Source organism: Pseudonaja textilis, chromosome 1 (genome assembly GCF_049901715.1).
Source record: "Pseudonaja textilis isolate UNSWEBS1 chromosome 1, rPseTex1.2, whole genome shotgun sequence".
Lineage (NCBI taxonomy): Eukaryota > Metazoa > Chordata > Lepidosauria > Squamata > Elapidae > Pseudonaja > Pseudonaja textilis.
In genome coordinates this window covers 294663859-294686124 of record NC_141990.1, presented here as the reverse complement: position 1 = coordinate 294686124, position 22266 = coordinate 294663859, and the positions used below count along the sequence as shown (strand labels likewise).

The 22266-nt window shown below is 38.2% G+C and overlaps 2 protein-coding genes across 2 annotated transcripts in view; both read right to left on the bottom strand.

Moving 5' to 3' along the window:
• Positions 1-13069, bottom strand: part of PAPOLA (poly(A) polymerase alpha) — a 50755-nt gene extending 37686 nt beyond the window's left edge. The window contains exons 1-3 of the mRNA XM_026716981.2: positions 12823-13069; positions 628-801; positions 44-110 (exon numbers count right to left, since the gene is read on the bottom strand). Coding sequence (XP_026572766.1) covers positions 44-110; positions 628-801; positions 12823-12830 — 249 coding nt within the window. The 5' untranslated portion in view covers positions 12831-13069. The remainder of the gene's footprint in view (positions 1-43; positions 111-627; positions 802-12822) is intronic.
• Positions 13070-16843: 3774 nt separating this feature from the next.
• The window catches only part of AK7 (adenylate kinase 7), a 32334-nt gene continuing 26911 nt past the window's right edge, over positions 16844-22266 (bottom strand). The window contains exons 17-18 of the mRNA XM_026716999.2: positions 19465-19623; positions 16844-17650 (exon numbers count right to left, since the gene is read on the bottom strand). Coding sequence (XP_026572784.1) covers positions 17612-17650; positions 19465-19623 — 198 coding nt within the window. The 3' untranslated portion in view covers positions 16844-17611. The remainder of the gene's footprint in view (positions 17651-19464; positions 19624-22266) is intronic.

Below are 22266 nucleotides of genomic sequence, written 5' to 3'. Positions count from 1 at the left end.
ATCTTTTAAAGCTTTGTTATTTTTAAATGAATAACATTCATACCTTAATTTCACTGATTTCTCGTATCCATTCCTTTACTAAGTTATTTAGTTTTCCCAAAATTAGAATTCTGTTGATGAAATACATAATTATTACAGCTACATACTTTGTTGTTACTATCATTATCATCAAAATCATTCTGTCTTTGATGTTTTTTCTGCTAGATTGTTAGCTATTTTAGGACTTCCACAGGTAAAAAAATGACTACTAAATAACATTACATTTGAAAGGTAATACACAAAATACTCCCATTTTGCTAACAATTTAGCATATATTTTATGTTCATTTTGTGCTGAAAAACTGTGCAATAGATATAATTCCCATTTCACTCCTATGTGTGATGAACATGACCAGAAAATGGCTATGTGATAGGAACAACTATACTGCAAGAATAAGAATCAAATTATGAATGAAAATTCGACAAAACTAAACTTTTTAAATATAAAAACAGTCCTGACATGTTCAGAAATTTAAATTTTCAACAAGTGGAGCCTGAGACAATTGGAAGTTCTGTGTTGCTTCTGTTATGAATTTTCATTTTTCCTGAGAAAATCTCACACAAGAAAAATAAAAAGAGTTGTATTCACCTGCGTTGCAGTTCTTCCTCTTCTTCAAAGACACCAAAGGGTTTTAGGGTTTCAATTAACTTCTGGGTAAGTATACAGTCATTCTCCTTAGGGGAAGCTAAACTGATTGGTGAGGTAATGCCATAATGTTTCTGCGGCTGTTGTGTTTGTTGTGATCCCTGGGTTGTAACTGGACTGTAAGTAAACAAAACAAAATTATAATTAGTAACATTTTAACAAGAAGTAGTTACTGTACTTAACAGAAAAAAATAAACTGAAAGGCTAGAAATTTGAAAATAGTTTATGAAATATTTATTTATAAATTTGTAAGCAGTTATTTAATGAAATTTGTAAACAGTTATTAAATAAACATGCTATTACATATGAAACCACCTCTATACTAAGTAACTTATTTCGCCTAGTTCATCATCATCAGTTCTTCTTTGTTCTTAAGGAAAATTAACATATAACGCTAAAATAAACAAATCAACAACAAATAGTCCTTAATGGAAGTACGTCTACATGGAGGCATGCATGTAATGGGATACCTCAAGGTTCAATCTTAGCCCTGATACTTTTTGACATCTTCATAAACTATTTAGATGAAGGAATAAAAGAAGATATCATCAAATTTGCAGACAACAAGCTGGCGGGAATAGCCAGTGTTTTACAAGACAGACTCAAACTCCAAAAGGATATGACAGACTTGAACACTATCCAACAAAACACAATTCAGTGGTAAGAAAAGTAAAGTTTTCTTAGGCAGGAAAAGCCAAATGCACAAGTATATAATAGGTGATATCTGGCTCAATGGCAATAACTGTGAGAGGGATCTAGAAGTCCTAGGGGACAACCACTTAAATGTGAGCCAGCAGTGTGCTTCAGCTGCCAAAAAAGCCAGCACGGTCCTAGTATCATCAGAGAGATAGAATCAAGATCACAGGAAATGTTACTACCACTTTATAATACGTCACCACAATAGAAAAAAGATGTCAAGATTTCTAGAGTGCAGAGAAGAGCAACAAAGATGATTAGAGAACTGGAAGCTAAAACATATATAGAAAGGTTGCAGTTCATTGAAATGTAATAGCCTGGAAATACACCAAAACTATACCATTGACTTTATTTTGTAAATGAAAACATTTTTGGGAATCAAACATTTTCAGTATGATTAACAATGTATCTATTGACTTATATTTTCTTTCCATTCTAATGTTTTGTCCAAAAGTTTATGAGAAGCCTGAAACTAATTAGGCCAGTTCTTTTTTCCCAGTTCTCAGTATAGATGGTAGAATTAGCACAATAGTGATCATCATTTTAAGTAATGTAATATAATTTAGTATTTCCAAAGATATTTTTTTAAAAAATTTGCAATTCTTGTGTTGCAGTTCTTAACTTAACAACCACATACCACCATGTATTAGGATGATAGACAACAAAACAATTAAAAAATTAATGGAATATTATAGAAATTTTCTAGAATAGCATAATACATGAGAGTCAGCTTAGTGTTTAAGGCATCAGGTTAGGAAGTAGGGGACCATGAATTCTAAACCTGCCTTAGGTACAAAGTCAGCTGGGTGACATCAGTGAGTTATTCACTTTCAGTCAAGGGAAGGAGACAACTTTCAAAAATCTTGACAGGTAAACTGAAGGGATTAGTTTAAGCAGTTGCCAAGACTCAACATTGACTGGAAGGCACAAAAAAGAAAATAATATACAACCTACTTGAGGTTTTTTTATCACTCTAACCATCATGCCATTCTGACTGCATCCAGCTGGATATTATACCATATTTTGACACAAGTCCATACTAGTTAGTCAGTGTAACAAGACGGGTATTATATTTCAATGGTTTCCAATCTATGGCCCATGAGATCTATCAATCCCTTGGCTGATTTCTCTTTAATAGACTCCATAGAGTCTCAGAAGCAGCTTTTGGGGAAACAGGGAGAAAGGCATTATCTTAAGATTTTATCATCCATATGTTGGAAACTTAAGCCATTGGAATCTGTTAGAATCTCTCTTACAGATATATGCCCACAAACTTTACATTCTTACTAATTGATACTTGTTAATGAAATGGTTTTTGAGGGAAAATAAAGTACAAGAAAGTACTAGCTAAGAAATAATCATTAATGTTGTTTCATTTGCCAGCCAACTTATACTTTAAATTATCTGTCAATCTTAAAACAATGTGTTGTATTCTACTAAATTCTTCCTGCCATAGAGATATTTCATATAGTTGAGATTTCAATGTCATGGATAGTTTAAAAGTTGTAGCCGCTTTACATTTAATCCTTGCTTACTGATCATTTGTTCAGTGGCTGGCTGACATTTGTGACTTTGCCTGCCAACTTTCCATAAGCAGTAAATAGAGAAGCAGGCAGGCAAACACAGAAGTCAATCTGGTAAGTGCCCCAAGGCTTCCTGCAGTTGTCTGAGAGCCTCTCCAAGCACTTCCCTAACTCACACACAGCTAGCCCTCCCAATGCCTTTCCCAACCCCAGTGGCATTTCCATGCTCCTTGCTGGTACTTTCCTTGTTTTCTCTGGTACTTTTAACAACCTGCAAATCTTCGGCTACAACAATTGGGACTTCTGGAATTGTCATTGCTAAATGATGTGGTTATGTGACATTGCTCTTTAAAAATGCATTGTTAACAATGGCAATCTCAGTTCCAAATGTAGTATAATAGTAACCCAAAGACTACCTTCTATGTTATTTTATTTGGCAGTCTCCCTCAAATCTGCCCATGACAGAAACAGTATTTTGGAACATCAAACTGGAAGTGATTACTGTTGATCAAAAAGCACAAACATTAAGAAAAAGTTCAATCTGTGGTACATCTTGGTCTAACATATTTCATAAGTAAGATTTCATGTTTTAAAAGAAATTCAGAAAACTTGTTCATTGTAAAGAATAGCTTTCTGTTAAATTTAAAATAAATTTCTAAGTAAACAGCTATCCACTGGTTATGTAAATTTGAGACAAAAATAATTTGTTTATATTTAGAAGAAATGGAGAATACACATTCAAAAATTAAATACATGCACTTGCAATACTTTTAAACTGTTGAAAGTCAAAATAAACTTAATTAAATTGAATTTTTGACTTAACTTTTGACTCTATATATCTATAAAAGAGGACATCCAAAAGTGGTATGTTTCTACCACTTAATCTGTAAGCAGAATCACTGTCATTATCTTCCTTCTTATAGGTCTGATGATTAGTTAATTAAGAGCATATTATTGCAAATAATAACTAGACACAAGAACAGTTTTTTTTCTTGAAAGCCATCACTCTTCTAAACAAATAATTCCCTCAACCCTGTTCAACTATTACAAAGTCTGCACTACTATTACCATTAATCTTGTCATCACTCCTTATCACCCATTCCTTCCCACTTGTGACTGTATGATTATAACTTTGTTGCTTGTATCCTTACGATTTATATTGACTGTTTCCTAGTATGATTTGATTGCTTACTGTACCCTATGACTATCATTAAGTGTCGTACCTTATGATTCTCGACTCTTGACAGTGTATCTTTTCTTTTATGTAAACTGAGAGTATTTACACCGAGAAAAATTCCTTTGTGTGTCCAATCACACTTGGCCAATAAAGTATGAAGTATTCTAATATAATAAGAAAGTCAGTAGATGCTTCATGGATTATAGAAACACCTTTGATTCCATTGATCATATCGAGATTTGGAAAGTGCTCAGAAAAAATGGTATCTCTGAACATCTCATTCTCATTAGAAACTTACAGAGCTCAGGACACCACAGCATGGACAGAATATAGCGAAAATCACCGGCTCCAGGTTTGCAAAGAAGGGCAACAAAGCTATATATTCTCGTTTTATTTATTTTACCAAGACTAGCACTTGGTACAGCAACTATGAAGACCTTGGAAAAAATACATGCAAGTCATTGTATTTCCTATGACTCTATGGAAGTGAAAGTTGGACTTGAAAGAAGCAGAATAGGAACGGCATTGCTGTCTTTGAACTTTGGTTTTGGAGAAGAGTTTTGAGCACATTGGATACAATCAGTAAAACAAACTGATGGATCACTTAACAAATCTACCCAAAATTCTCATACAAGACACAAATGACATGGCTGAAATTATCCTATTTAGGACACATTATGTGAAGACCCAGTTCTCAGGAGAAGGCTCTAATGCTGGGAAAAGTAACACGAAAAAGAAAAGGATGTCCAGTTATAAGGTGGATGGATTCAATTATGCAATGAGTATTGTAACTGAGTCTATGAGCATTGGGAGAGCTGGAAGAACAAATTATAGAGGCAGACCATCACTTGAAAAATGTTTTGATAGTATATAATCAATAATAAATTGCTCTTTGGGAAGTATCTTAGTCATATTTAATTCCTAGATGTGTTGTACTCTCTTGATGCAAAATGCTTCAGCTAAGGGATATAAATACTGAGAAAGATATGATGGATGACTATGTGTCCACTTAGCATATATCCCCCAATGGAACATACATGTTGACCGTGAATGAGGTGGCTATAACAATGTAAGCTCTGCCCCATAGACTAGTAAAAGTGGAAGCTTTGCTCCATCTTATGATGATGGCTGAAGATACTATGGCACCTCTTAGAAGAATACTAGATAGTCTGTGAGCATGAGCGATCTAGGTATATTTTTTATTGTAACTTATCCATTCCTTCTCCACCTTCCATTTGGCTCAAGTGACAAGAAAACTCAACTGTTGTGAACTATACAGTTCATCCCTAACATGAGAGAAGTACTCATTCAAAAAATCTACTTATGTGATGCATTGCTCCTCTATAGTAGAAGTTCCAATCTCCAAGACCAGTGACAGATATTATGAAGGCCACCTTCACAATAACCATTTTAAGGATATGGTGTATAACGATGGAAGGTGTGAGTATCTTAATGCCTTGACTAGGTTAAATACAACATGGAAACGCAAAGCAACATCATAAGTACAAGGAGCTTGCTAACTTGGATTATTATGCAGAAATGGGCCGAAAACCATCTTCTGCAATAACTGATTGGGACTAAGAACCACACCCTTTCTTAAGATGCTTGGTTTAGGCTATACTGTCTCAACTATAGGGAGGTCAGATTTTGGGACATTATCAGAGCTTAGGTAGATGTTTACATTTTTTTTCCTTTCTAGGTCTGATTTTGTAAAGTAAGTCTATGAGATTATTTTCAACTGATATTTAGCATAACCTAACTGGCACAGCTGGTTCTCTTCAACCTTCAGTAACGCTGAATTCTAAATAACAAGGGTCTCAAATATAAAATTCTTTTTGGACAGTAATTATATGGACAAACTTGAGTATTTGAGGGTCATCCAATTCTATATTCTGTTCCTTTGTTAGGTAAAATAGAGTGAGAATCAGCAGGAACAGAAAGAGGCACAGAAAACACTGTTAAGTCCCTGTTGTGAGTACATTATCCACCCCTGCCCCTTTCTTAGGGAAATGTGGTAAGCATTTTACCTTGCAGTTGTCAATTTACAAGGTTGTTTTCTGCCTTCTAAATCATGTAATACAGATTTTGATCCAGACTTCATTTGCCTGAATTTAAACCTTTATGGCTCAGCCGTTCTACTGTCAATTGTTAATTCCACTGATATGCCAACCAAAAAGGAGAAATCATATGTAGCTCAGCTCATATGTAACTCCTTCTTTAACAAGTGCACATGATCTATTTCTCTTTCTCACTTTAGGTACAATCCTTGTCATTATAATATATATTCATAATATGGCACCCTACTTTCTTCGTACACACGGTTTTTTTTTTTTGTAGCACTAGTCAAGCTGGTATTATTTCTAAGAAAGCAATGCTTCACTTTACCTCATTATTTAGCCAGATTTTCTGAGATTCTCCACTTAGGCAGGACACTCCACATTGAAAGCTGGATTAGTAGAAGATCATAAATGTTTAACATTTCAATAATGTTGTAGAGAATCACCACCGGAGATAATGTTTTTCTTTATTGTGACTGGCAAGTGCCTCTACAACTTACTGTAAGGCAACAGTATCTACTGCAGTGATTGTGACTGTACCTTGCCAACTAGATGCTATCTATATATAATTATTATCCTTCAGATGACTAAAATACTACCATAAACTAGATTTCCTTTATACACTCACTTTCTGCTTTAGGATGGAGCCTAAACATTGCAGTCTACGCAATAAGGCCAATGAAATGTTTTATATGCCTTGGGATCTGAACAAGCCATAATGGAACAGGACCACTTTTTCAATACTCATGGGGATGAAAGTTAGATCAAATATTTATACTGGTAATATATTCTTGGTTTTTGAACCAAGGAGTTTTCTACAGGCCAGCTAAATGGAGATATGTAAGTATACCTCCTATAGGTTAAAGGTAAAAGTAAAGGTTCCCCTCGCACATATGTGCTAATCATTTCCGGCTCTAGGGGAGTGGTGCTCATCTCCGTTACAAAGCCAAAGAGCCAGCGCTGTCCGATGACATCTCCGTGGTCATGTGGCTGACATGACTAAACGCCAAAGGCGCACAGAACACTATTACCTTCACACCAAAGTGGTCCCTAGTTTCTACTTACATTTTTACATGCTTTCGAACTGCTAGGTTGGCAGAAGCTGGGACAAATAACAGGAGCTCACTCTGTTACGTGTGCTAGGGATTCGAATAGCTGAACTGCCTATCTTTCTGATCAGCAAGCTCAGTGTCTCAGCCACTGAGCCACCGCATCCCTTAACCTACAGGTTAGGGAATGCTAATTCATCTCCTTGGTGAAGGCATCCAATAATGAATCTCAGTACTGTCACTCAGAATCAACAGTGTTCTGTTTCAGTTTATAAATTTTAAGTGAAGATAGCTAGCCCTTCTTTTTTAGAGACAGTTTGAATAGGAGCTTGAATACTTCTCAACTAATGACACTATTGTGCCTGCCTTCTTTTAAGGAAACATGTCTATTATCTGCAGAAGGTGGAGGGTTTTTTGTGGGATCTAAGGGAATAATTAAGTGATGGATACTAATTTGAAACCTTGGATCAACATTCCTAATATCTACAAATCTGTGGTCGACAGTGGAATAATTTGCTTTCCCTGTCTCAGTGAGAGAACAACAATCTACAGTATCTTGTATATTGTATTCCTTAGAAACTATTTTGAAGAAAAATAGTGATTCCTTCATCTTCAAAATACAAAGGGGAAATTGGCTTGATTGTCTCAATGCTTTCTCCCTCCTCTTAGGAGAAGCCTGGAGAACAGGAAAGAAAGACTATTAATTACCTACCAAAGCAATCTGACATTGGTTATCATTTCCTCAGCTATAGGCAGCAGAAAATAGTTTTAAATGCTGGACCAAAACTCAGGATACGGTGAGTTCTCTCTTAAGCATGGAAGCAAACTGGGTGATCTTGGAACAATCACTCTCTAAATCCAACCCACACTCAAGGTTATTGTGATGGAAAAAATAAAAGCATATATTGAGTGGAGATGTATAAAATTAAGGGAAATTGTAAATCTAATAAATAAATAAAGGTGTGTGTGTTATGTACTATGGCTATTACCCAGAATTCACAAAGAGAAATAAATTAACATACCTGAAGGCCTCACTGCCGGATTGTTACTTCCTAGGATGGCAATAGCTTTTGAGATACCAGTGATGGCTAACCTTTTCCACGTTGCGTGCCAAAAGTGCACTCGTGTGCCTGCACCCATGAGGCAATGCATGCACGACTCCCGCGTCCCACTGCACATGACCCCCTGCACACGCACCATATGCCTCTGCGCATGCACATGCAACCCCCCCCGCACATGCCACATGCCTCTGCACATGTGCATGCATCAACCACCCTGCGTCTCCCCCCACATATGCAAATACCCGAATCAGCTGGTAGGGGCATGGGTGCATGCGCAGAGGGGCTCTTCCGGGCGACCTCTTGCGTTTTGGCAGAAGTGGCTCTGCATGCCACTTCCAGTACGAGTGTCATAGGTTCGCCATCATGGTGATATACCAAAGAACTGCAGTATTTGAATCCTTGGAATAGACAGATCTGGAGTTTAAAATAAAATTAAAAGGCTACAAAAAAGTTATGAAGCATTATGTTCTCTGCAGCATCTCTACCTCAAGGCAAGCCAGGGCTGAAATTGGAGACAGGTTTTTTTTTCTCCCACAGCAAGGAGGATAACAAAATTGGAGTAAGTGAAAGAGGACTTTCAGTACTGAATGCAGGGCTCCAGTTTAAGAAACAGCCATTCTCCAAACTGAATTTAGAGAAACTTCAATAGAAAAAATAAAACCTGAAATAAAGTTTTCTAGTTTGATTGCTTATTCATATAAAACAGGGCTGGGCAATTAATTTTCCCAAGGAGCCACAAGAGAAACTGTTGTGGAGCACTGCCCCCACCCCACCACCCAGCCATACTGCCACCACCCAGCCCAACACTGATACTATAAACTGGACAGGGACCACGCACAGCCCATAGGTTATAAAATGCCCAGATTGTTTTACACTGAAGTTTACAGAAAACTCACACAAACAGATCAATATTTATATTTTGATTCTCACCAACCACTAAAGCACAAAATGGGAGTCACCAGAACCCTACACCACCAAGCTGAAGGTCTGCCTACCAGCAAAGATGGGAAAGAAAAAGAACTAAAACACATCAAGGAAGCCCTCAGAAGTAAAGCTATCCTAAGTGGGCCTTCATCAAATCTCAAAAGACCCTACTGGAGCTCCTCCACAACAGACAATGAGAATAAAGGAATCAACATTCCATTCGTTGCAGTATAGGAAAAGCTCAAGAGAATCTTCAGCCAACACAATATATATGCACATTTCAACCCCAAAAATACACTAAGGCAGAAGCTTGTCCACCCCAAGGATAAAACACCAGACACAAACTGAGCAATGTGGTATATGCAGTACAATTCAGTGAGCCATGTACAGTTCTGTATATTGGGGAAACAAAATGACCACTTCATAAACACATGGTAGAAACATAGAAAAACAAATCCATCAGGACTAGATTCAGCAGTCCATCTGCATTTAAAAGACAAATGCCATTCTTTTGAAGACAGCAAAGCCTACATTTTGGATAGAGAGGATCGCTGGTTTGAAAAAGAGATCAAAGAGGATATCTGTCAAAATGGAACAGCCCTCTCTCAACAGAGGGGGAGGATATGGCTTCATCTATCTCTAATCTATAACACAATCCTTTCAACAGTTCCAAAAAGGTTCCACGCCTATTTGCACCACTCAGGTGAACCTGATGACACCAATAAACCTCCTGGTGGCCTTAACAACTCAAAAATTACCAGCTGTCTGCAAGGAGTATAAATCCCTCTATTCCCCATCATTCAGTCAGAGGTGAAGAAGCTTCTTGGATGAAAAACATCCAAGACATTTTGTCTTCAAAGAAAAACCAGGAACTCCAGTTGCCTCTTGAAAAAGCACAGTTGGGATGCTCAGGTCTGATGGCAGCAAATACATTTGATAAAGAACCCTGAGCAAAATATTCATTATTTCCAGTTATTGAGATAAATTTCCCATTTACTAGAGAATAATCATGTAAGAAGTAATCATGTACTGCCCCCCAAAATGAAATATTTTGGGGATATTAAGAGGCAGAATATATTTCCCCAAAGGAGAAACCTTAAGACAGAAAGCAATCCAACAGCCTCTTTAGATGGATAATTTGTGCCATTAAGAAATCCAGGCCAGCCTATTCACAAACAAAACACTTTCAGGTCCAGATGATGGGATTAAGTATTTACATCCCCACCCACCCAAATTCTAAGAACAGGACATGACTTTTAAGGCATAATAGGATTAACCCACCACCATTAAAATAGTAAAAGACATCAGACTCACTACATTGCACAACCCCCTGCAGCATCTTTGCACAACCTCCTGCAGCATCTCAGAACCCTATAAAAATCCATGTACTCATCAAACCAATTTGTCAGCTATCCCAGAACTACATGCTATTGTTCCTTCTGCTCATCAATAAACAGAGTCCTTCTTTCCAATCCATTTTATTTACAGAGCCTTTTTCACAACTTGGAACCAGACTGGATTTTTCCTCCTACAACCACATACCCTATATGAATGAATGGAAGCATTGCAAGTAACCCAAACCACAGCAATGGAAGTTCACTGTGATTAATCTCTCCTTCTGGCATTCAGGCAGAGATGGGAAAGAAGTAGCCACGATATAGGACCACTCCAACTGCAGCATCTCTACTATCCTGAGTGACACTGGGAAAGATTTCAGTTACCGCATTTCATATGGAACAATTATTGGCCCAGTAGCCTAAACCAGGGGTCTCCAACCTCGGCAACTTTAAGACTTGTGGACTTCAACTCCCAGCTTTGCTGGCTGAGGAATTCTGGGAGTTGAAGTCCACAAGTCTTAAAGTTGCCATGGTTGGAGACCACTGGCCTAAACATCATTACCAAACCATTTTAAAGATACAGGAAGTATTAGCCAGACTGCCAATATAAAGATGACAATGATAAAACCAACAGAAATGGTAACCTGTAACTTGTGGCTCACAATCATTTCCTTTTTAATTGACACAATGGCAATGAACGAATAGTTGAGCATATTATATTTCAGGCTCCAGTACATTTCACAAATTATTCATTATTTTTATATCCTCTTTTATATTTGGAAAAGTAGAAAGTTTTGGAATGCTCTGTAAGAAAAAGAAATGATATTAACAAATTATTCCACCTTTATAGAGCAAGCTAATTTCAGTAAATTTTCAATAAATCTAAATACTTTTAGTCAGAACTGTGATACTTTCCTTAACTTAGTCTTCTGAACTTGCTTCCAAAAAGATGCTTTGGAGTGCAGGGGGGGCAGGGCTGCAAAGCATAGCATTTATCTGCAACAACTTAAAGCTACTTTAAGAATCTGCATACAGCCACAGGCATTCCAATACTCCTTTTCTGAAATTCAGTCTGAAGCACTGAATTTAAATTGCAACTGCAATTGAAATTGTTGCAAAATATTCCCAACAATCATAACAATTATTTCCTGATGCTATTTCAACACAGGCTCTACGAGTATACAGTTTTGTATGTATGTATGTATGTATGTATGTATGTATGTATGTATGTATTTCACCCATGGAAGATAGCAAAGTAATCCTACATGATTCAGTAATACAATTAGAAAAGTATTCATGCATGGAAACTACTTTTAAAAAGCGGGCCAAGAAAATTCTCACATCAATCAACTCACCTCAAACGGGTGCACTTTCAAATCTTAATATTCCTGAACGCACCAAAACATCATAAACATCACAGCTGGGTGGGGGGAATCTACAAAATGTACCGAAAGCCTATAGTTTTGAGGCTATACTATGCCAATGACAAACAGAAGTAAACGAGTAAAGAGGATGGGTAGGAATAAGTTTGCCCTCCTTCAAGACCACATACAATTAACTGTAGGGATCTAATCTTAAGAAAAACAGTACGTGAACGTGCCTAAAAGGAGATCAAATTAAAATCTCCCTTGCTGAATGCTTCTTGCATTGGGGGAAACGGATGGGTTGCAACCCGCGTGCAACTTTCATTAGTCGGCGATGGTGCCAAGCAAGCAAGGCTGCATGGATGCACGGAACCCTCCGGGTCTCCACCAGACCAACCAAACCGCCTAAGAGCTTTGTATCCAGACAGCCGCCGCCTCCTCCCGCCAGGCCCCACAGAGGAACGGCTTTAGGCATCACGTGAGCGGGGGCAACAACCCGCCTCTCTTGAGTGCCATCAACGGCGCGGGGAACGGCTTTTGCCGGCCTCTCAGTTCCTGCTGCCGAGGCTCGGCCAGGGACTCGGAAGCGCCATCCCGACTCCCAAAGTTGTACGGTTAAAGTCGTAAGTGGGGAAAAAAAGATATTTAAATGAGACTCCCGGCCGGATTCCATCTCTGGGAGAGAAGAAATGGATTCGGCTGAGGGAAGATGCTGCCCGGCCTAATAACCTGAAAAAAAGGGGGCCGGGCGTGAGTTCGCCAGCAAAGAAAAGGAGCGGTGGGCGGGGGGGGCTGAAATGTGGACACCAGAAGAAAGCCGGCCGGCCAAATGGCCGCGAACTCGCCACGGCCCGGAAGCGCTCACACAGGTTGCCTTCCAAGGCTCCTGCCAGGCCTCACGAGTATACCCGAGCCCGTCCCTCTCCCTCCTTTGGCGGCCCTCAACTTACAACGGCATCGTCTCTCCGGCTGTGGTTAAACGCCGTCTCTTCTTCTCCGGGACAGTCACTTTTTCCGCCCCTGAAAAACGGGCCCCGTGAGCATGATATGGGCCTGGCTGGGGCCCTCTCAGAGAGGGTGAATAACCTCTCACTAGGCCTGCTAGTTGCTGCTGTTGTTGCTGCCGCCGCTTCTAATTCTTCCTCTTCCCCTCCGGCCTCCTAACATGGCGCCGAGGCGCTACCACAGCAACGTTCTGGAGATGGGAAGGAGAAGGCGGGGCCGCGGTGCAGAGGCCAATAGACGTGCTGACGCAATGGCGTTTCCCAACCCTCTGCGTCAAGTGACGAAAGAGGGCTGCGGGTAATGCGCTTGACTGTCGCCGGTTTACAATGGTTTATGGGTAATGTAGTCCTCCAGGCGATTCGGGCGTTTGAAGTTGAATGAATTAAAGTTTAATAACGGTTCCTGCACTGCCTGAGCATGCGCCGTGGAAAGGCATGGAAAGTTGATCATTTTGATTGTTGTTGTGAGAGATGTTTATGTATAGGGTAATTCTTGTTTCCTTTACGATTTGTCAAAGGGGCGACGGGAGGAGATTGAAAGAGAAATCTCCCATTTACACTTAGAGGTAAAGCTTGCACTTCACAGTAATCTGTTTTCCCTTAGAATGTTGTATAATTTGTCGTTCATTCTTTCTTTGGTTCATATATGTTTGAGCCATTATTTTATGATTCATGTTTTGTGAATAAGCTATAATTGGAAACATGCTGTGCAATAGATACTAGTAGAGGTATTTATGCAACATACCAAGTTAAAATTAAATAAATCATGGCTTAGCATAATATTTGAAATGAACCCAGTCTTGTGTAATTAATCAAGGAAGGGGAAGATTTCATTCATAAACTGCCTGAATAGAAGGATAACAAGTGCAGATTATTTAAGTATACAAAAGCCAGGATTTTCTAAGAAAAATCATCAAGATGTCTATTAATAATTATTGCCCATAATGCCCAAATGAAATATTTATATTTGACAATATCCTGAGGGATCAGAAGATGTGGTGAGATCTGGCCCATTGAATCGCCAAGAGTTGGAGATGACTGAATCACCGTTATATCCTGAGGATAAAATAAAAGGATGATTTAGAGTGAGAGGATACACTCATATTTGAAATGTGTGCCAAAGGCTCTAGTTCAATATTAGAGCAGAACCAAATGTTTGGTGTATAGTTTTTATGTTTCACCAGATAAGACTAGAAAAAAATTACTTGAAAGTCTGAACCTCAAAGTGTCATCATAGTTGGAAAATTCTGGGATCTGTACTGTAGATAAATAGTATCAGGAGAGCTGCATGTTTTTAATCCTATTTTCTAGAGTACATCTGAACCCATTCAGATTGCCATTCTAAGTACAAGTATTGAATAGTGGAGCACACCAAAAATACTGATGCCCCCTATAAGAAAAGAACCATCCTATAACCATGCCTATAAGAACCATTCTAGGCATCTATTGTATGAAGTCATTTGGATTCAAAATCTGGCTATCCAAGTCTATTGGAGTTGCCTAAGGTAAAATTTGGCCCAGTTATCCTGGAAGAGTTCAAGCCAGTCATCACTGATGAAGTTAATCGTGTCATCAGCAGTTTGAGTTCAGTCTCCTGTATTTTAGATTTCTATCACCTATTGAAATCTGGGAAGTGATCGTTGGGTCAGGGAATGGTGAATGTTTATCTGCAGAAGGGTGTAATTCTGTTTGCCTCGAAGGAGACAGATGTCTGCTCTTGCGCCCCCACCCCAATGAACAGATTATTGCTGTGACTAGTTTTGTACCCAATGGATCCAGACAATTTTCATCCAATCTCCAGCTGAAAAGGTGAATGGTATACAGTTCTAAAAGAAGCAAATTATCTGAATCATTCTTGGTTATAAACTGAGACAACATTTATAATGTGGATTATTTTTGACAGACCCGATATGGTGGTAGAGTCCATCCTGCCTTCCTTGATTTCTCTGCCACCTTGCTGCCTTGCCTCTGCCGATTTCTCTGCATCAACCATAGAATCCTTCTGGCCCATCTTAGAGAATTGGGAGGCACTGTGTTATAGTGGATTTCCTCCTTTGTTTGGATTTCAGTCCAATCGGTCTAGGCAGGAGGAGAGGTCAAATTCTACCTTGAGAGGTGCCTTAGGATTCTTTTATCTTGGCACTCCTATTTAACATCTAAATGAAGCAGCTAATGAAGTCATCTGTTCATGTGGGTGTGGTATTATCAGTATCTCCAACCAGAATCAAGTGATGCCGCTGAGGTCCTTTCCTTTGCACCTGGAAGCTGTTAGAGTCAGGATGGGGGGAAATGGACTCTGGCTCAAAACACTGGCTAGACTGGCTGTGGCTATTGATCCTCCTTCCTGACACCAGAGATTTCCCACATTTAATTTTGGCTGGAGGATGCACTTTGCCAGTGAGGGTGTGCAATTTGGGAGTCCTCCTGGACTCATGATTTCTGCTTGATTAGTAGATGGCAGTCATGGCTGGAGGGGTCTTTGTACAGGTTTGCCTTGTGCACCAATTGCACCCATTCCTGGACTTTGTACCTAGTGACTCATGTCATAATAAGCTAATCAAGTGATTACATTCGGATTACTATAACACATTCTGCATGGGACTGCCCTTGGAGAGTATTTGGTAGCCTGCATGGGACTGCCCTTGAGGAGTATTTGGTAGCTACAGCTGGTCTAAAATGTGTTGGCATGAACAGTTTTTGGTTTTTCTCATTTAACACCACTGCTCTGTGAGCAGCACAGCTTCCCAATAGGTTTATGGGGGTTATGGCTGATAACAGTTGTTTTAATCTTTGCACATTGTCTGGAGTCATTGGTGTGAGATGGGTGGCCATCTACATTATTTTTGTTTCTAGATTCAGGGGCTAATAGGTGACCCACTAAACCTTTCTGAGCTTCCCACTTTGTCAATCAGCATTAAAGGCAATGCAGGATTAAGGACATTTCTCCATTAGTGACTAAGAATACAAAATGAAGTAATGTAATGCTTCCACATCCATAGCCAGTTTAAATAGAGTTATTTTAATAGTTGAAATGAAACTATGAGCCCTTTTTTCCCCTATGTTTATTTCTCCACATACGGTAACCCTAACCCATTCTTAAGACCATCATGAAAGAAATGCAGATTGTTGTTTCAAAGTATTGTTACTTTGGATGGTAGTCTTGCCAAATTTAGATCATGTGAATAAATATTATCTGCATACCAACAAATGTGTATAGGCAGTTAACGGCAATAATTAGGATTTAAATTTCATCACAAAGCAGTGCTGTTTAAAGCATGATGTCATGTAAGTACATCACTTAATGACAACAATCCTGGCATGCCCCACTGCCATCATAAAGTGAGTCCCAGGCTATTTGTACCGAGCCAGCAGGCAGGAAAGGCACAACACAAGTGTAATGCTGCCAGGAATGGGTGCTGCTAGGCCGGGGAAGGGTGCAAGCAACTCAAGTTACTTGTAACCTCTCTGTTTCCTCACTATCTTTGCTTTTGGGAAGCTAGCAGAGAAGATAGAGAATGGTGATCACATGACTGCAAGATGCTGCGACTGTTGTAAGTGTAACCTTATTGCCAAGAGTCCAGGTTGTGACCAAGGGAACTTTGAACATTAATTGTAAGTGTCCTTTTATAGCGCCTTTGTAGCTTCAGATAGCTGCTAAATGAATGGTCAGTAAGCAAGGGCTGCCTGTAAGCATTTCCTGCCAAAATGTGGGCTTTGACAATAGAGGGCTGACAATACTGCAGAATATTAATGCAATCCACACATTCCCGTGAAAAGCCAAGATTGACGGCAATTTTCTTTGACTTTATCAATTGTCCTTAATCAGTTCAACAACCTTTCTCATGTGAAAGTCGTCAATTGCTGTGATAGGTTGTCCACTTTGTTTTTGATATTATAAATCAACTCTTCTTGGTTCATTGTTTCACTTTTTTTTTTGCCCAGCTATTCAGTACTCACATCAACACAGTTATCACCAAAAATGCCCTTTATTTGGTGGTGAATTTCACAGGGGGAGGGGGGAAAATTCCAGCAGCAGTCAAAAATTCAGTTAATCATTTGAAGCGCACTTAGCTTTCATTTCACAAGCAATAACAATATACATTTTGTTCACAGCAACTTCCCAACAATTGAAGTGAAAGAATAGATGCTAAAGGAAATGTGAAAGCTTCTAGCATTCCAGTACTGGTCAATTGTTGGTCACTTGTACCAATTCTCATAGTGTCACTCAGCTATAGAGGTGATACAATGCATGATCTCATTATTGCTTTACATTGCCTCAAGGATACCTTATTTGATGCTATGTCATGGAAGAAATGGCTTAAAGCTATAATTCTATTCTGTCAGTGTAATTGAATTAATTGCCAAGAAACAACTTCGAATAAGCTTCCATATGGCTGCATTGTAAAAGGACTTTTGGTCAATTGAACAAGTACCAGTATTCTTCTTTTCCTTTACTGCGTAGCTTAAGTACATGTTGTCAAAAACTTGATAAACTACATAGTTACTTTTCCAAAAATAATAATTTTGAAGCTTTTTCTTTAAATGTTTTAAAGGAACGTCCTGCAATTTATCAGATATTTTATAAGTTGTCATTCATTGTAGATAAATGTACATATCCTCAAACTAGATTTCTTAATTAAAAAAAAAATAAATTAGTGAATTGATATTTTACAAGAGTATTACACAACAATCATTAACATTAAATTTAACATAACAGGGCAACTGTTTAGATTTCTTAGTCAAATTCTGGATTATTCTTGAAGAGATATTCTGCCTGTTGATTAAAAAAAAGTCATGTAAAAAGATATGTTCAGTTTCTACAGGTTAAAGATAGCATTGCATTTCCTAAAATTAATGGAAATGGACTGAATTATTGTTAGATAGCCCTGGTATTGGTGAAGGATTAGATAGTATCTTTTACCAAAGCTTTTAATAGCAACATTTGCTTGGTATTCACAGTACAATTCCTGCTATAGGCAATCCCATTATGAAAGTGTGCCTCATATGTGGAAGTGAATGTATACCTGGAATCCAAGGAAGAATTTAATCAACAGAGACAGAGAGCATATTAGAAAATTGTTGAGCTCAGGTTCCATTAATCAGATGAAAACTTGCAATAAGCCAAACCATCCACCATATGGAAATGACCTAATAATTAAAAATCAAAGTCCAAGGCTACCTCCATAAAATTATACCAAGAAGGATCTATCTCAAAACAAGCTAACCTATGTCTATACCTTGAAAGATAAAGTCTATTGTTATGCAAATTAATGTTTATGATAAAATACCTGAAATGTTTGTAAACTATATGTCATCTGAATAAGCTTGTTTCCCTCCCCTTGTCATTCTGTGTTGATCACTTAATAAACTAAATTAGACTAAATATTTTGTCTCAGCCCTCTTTTTTTATTTTCATTTTTTATTGATATGGGCCCAGTCTGTGTTATAGTGTGTCATTTTCTTATATATGCTAATGTCTGCTCAGTTCCCAAATAGAAATTTTATACATATGTACCTGGAAGTAAACAATCCTTTACATAGTGGAATTTAATTTTAAATAGATAAGGATTACACTGTCCATGGTAGAAGGCAGTTACAAACTGAAGTGTATAGTAAAACCTGGGAGGAAAATATGTTGCTACAAAAGAAACAATATTCTATACATACCAATAAGACTGGTTCTAGAGCTAAAGTCAACCAAAAGTCTGTTTCTAGGACTGTAAAAAATGCTTATGACGATCCCTGATGGTTAGAAAACAGCTTATAGGATAACAGCAGATGTATTATCTTTAGCATGATGAATAGAAATAAGAGGCCAAATTAAGAAAACTTATGGGATATTGTTGAGTTAGATGTACATTTTTTTTTACACCAGATAAATTACAATTTCAAAACACAAGCCTTTTTTGAAGGAATTGTGCTAAGGGCACTGTAGATTGTATAGAGCAGTGGTGGCTAACCTTTTTGGGCTCCTGTGCCGATAATTGTGTGTGCGCTTGCACGCGCTCGCTTGCATGCCAGCACCCAGAAGGCAATGCGTACAGGTTCCCCCACACCTCCTGCGCATGCGTGCGTCCCTTGCATTGCGTGACTCTGCACATGCGTGTGCACCTACACCATGCCTCACAATTGCACATGCATGAGCGACTCTTGTGTGTACCACACATCTCTGCGCATGCATGTGCATCTCCCACACACCCCTGACCCCCGCACATGCACGCCAGATACCTGACAATTAGCTGTCAGGCAGGCGGCGCGCATGTGCAGTAGACCTGCTCTGGGCGAGGGCCCGTTGCCAGCAGTAATGGCTTTGCGTGCCACTTCTGGCAATGTGCCATAGATTCGCCATCATGGGTATAGAGGAACTGATAGAGGTATCATAGGCTTCTTATAAAGTTATAGGATTAGTTGCTAGTATTGCTGAAACCAGAAAATCTACAAGTAGGTTGTAAAAGAAATAACTAAGGTTTACAAATAAGTAATAAAAAAACACTATTTTTGTCTCCTACATGGGAAGGTGGATGGGATGGACAAATGGATAAATAGATTTAGATAGATAAGCAGACAAACAGACAGACATTTCCTTACCAGAAAGTCAACCGGGTCATCTGGCCTAACCATGCAACATTGATTCAACCCCTGCATAAGTGTTGGCATCACATGCTTCATTAAGTAGTTTCTCAGTGGAATTGATTGGGCTTCCAGAAGTTCTTGTTCTTGCCGCTTCACTTCTTCTAAACGCTTATTCTAAACAAAGACAAATCTATTAAATTGCATAAAGACATAACATAAAGTCTAGAGCAATAATAATAAAAACCTGATTTTTTTTAACTTCTTTTCAGATCATATACCTGACTTCAGTCTCTTGAATTCTACATCCACTCGTTATTAAAATGTAGCAAAGTTTGTATAACCTACAGTTCACATCATGCATATGCCCAAGAGAAAATGTCTACTGTGACGTTTCCTGAACATATTTTTCTATATAAATCATATCTAAACCAGCTGTGCATGCATGTATACTCTGTAGATTTTTAAAGCAAAGGAAGTGTTGGCAATTAAGATTGTGATATCAGGTGACCAAAAAAAAGTGCATGTAATTGCCCAGTGTAAATTTATTTTCCAAAAAAACCAGAGGACATCATGTATCAGGCCTCTCGCTAGGAAGGAAAATGCTGCAAGAATTTATTTCTTCAAACACAAAGACTCAACAAAAAGATCAAATGTAACAAAACAGTAAAGACATTATGAAAAGTATATAGCAATGGCTACATTCAGTATCAAATCCACACTATCCTATGAAAGTTAAAATCATCTAAAGCAGGGTTGTCAAACTCACATCACAGCAGCATCACATGATGTATCAGGACTTTTTTTCCCTTTCACTAAACTGGGCCTGGACATGACCAGTGCATGACACATCCGACCCTCAGGCCAGGAGTTTGACAGCCCTGATCTAAAGGGCTAGAAGCAATTCTTTCTATATAGAAGTTTCCATTCATTTGTTTTTAATAATTTGATTTAGTATCATTTTATTCATTTTTGAATGTATGAAGACTTTACATCACAAATTTTAACACAAGAAACTTATTGTATTTATGGAGGTCAAACGTTTATCCAAAGTTCAGTATATCGACAGTATGTTAATTAACAATAGCCGTAACTCAAAACAGCTATTATGAGTGAGCCATGTTCCATTCCTAAATCTGGTTCCTAAAACCAGCATGTCAAGCTAATACAGATAATTTATCACTAAAACAGTATATCTAGTTTTGTTAATTCATTTGAGGCAGAGGTATGCGCAACCTGCATATTTGTAAATTATGGTCAACAACATCCACAATATGCAATGTTTTGTTAAAATGTAGCCCAAATGATAACATCGTAATGCATGTAGAAAAGTGCCAAGAGTTGTAAGATGATGATGCAGGGCTGCTTTTATCATGTGCCCCTATGGCCTCTCCTGCAAATGCCTCTAGTTATAAAAGTTATAAAATGCCAGTAAATCTCTGATGACCTCACAGTAAGGTAAGGCCTCAAGGGATGCTTACTATTCATACCATAGATAGAAGGTTCTTTTGAGGGAAGGAAATATCTTTCCATATCCAAAAATTAGCAATACAAAAAACAAAATCACACCTCCTTTAAGCTTTCTGTTTCTGACATGCTTATATAGACAAATGCTAGATTTCTCAACATTTTTTGTTATAAAAGCTTATTTTCATTGAGTCTGAAATGTTCTACTCTCAGTTTCTACAAAATAGTTATTAGCATTTTTCTCAACAGGATCTGGAGTGCTGCTTGATTATCGTTTGGTGTTTGATATAGGTGGCAGATGGGATATAGGAGATACAGGAGATTGAAAGATGAAAAAATTCATGGAAGTAAACACTGAAATTTAGAGCATTAAGGGGAAATGTGGCACCTCCCTCCCTTGGCTAAACTATTTATGGGATCTTATACAATCTACTTTATTTGAAGGCTCTTCAGGTAAAATTAAAAAGTATTTATTTGCTGCTGAAGTAGACATTTAATTAGTCTGGTTCTGAAGACTTAAAATTCATTCATATTATTCAACTGCTTCCTAACTACTGCTTGTCTGGGATTGCTACTCCCTCATGGAAATTGTTCTGACTTTTGTTTGGGGGTGGGGAATAGAAGCAAAGCAGGAATTCGAAATCTCTGTCTATTTTCTGTAACATGTTAATATGCATCCTTTTCAAGCAGCCTACTGCCCCTCCCATAACCCTTCATTTTGACAGAGCTAAAAGTTCTTTTTATTGATGTTTCCCTTATAAAACTGGAGTCCTTTGCTATTCTAGTATGTCTGAATTTCTACAGATATTAGCTGCTTGCTCTTACATTTCCTTGGCGAGTTATCAATCTTCCATTTCTTATGAATGAAATGGATAACTCTTAGTAAAAGGTCCTTTTACTAAGTAATCAACACTCAGATCAGCATAGATTAACTCCAAGGTCAACTTCAGACTAACAATTAAGCAATACCCTAATCACGAAACTGCCAGAGAGCCATTAGTAAACAGCCCAAACAAAGAACCCCTAAGACCACCCCCACAGACAGGCAAGACACCAGAATTGATGAACTGATAGCAAACAGCACTCCCTACTAGCACTGATGGTATTCCTTGAATCCCAAGAATATGCTTTTGTTACCTGTAAAGTTATCACTACTTATCTCTATTCAACTGGTTCCTTCCTGTTAATTAGGATCAGATTTAGTAGCACTGTAACAGAAATATATAATACTATCCAAGATGACATAAAGACTACAGCAAGATTTGCACAGAGAGATAGAAATTATAATAGCAAGGAGTCAAAACTAACATTGTCTCGTCCTGTTCTCAAAAATTGTTTGCAGTTTCTTTTTGT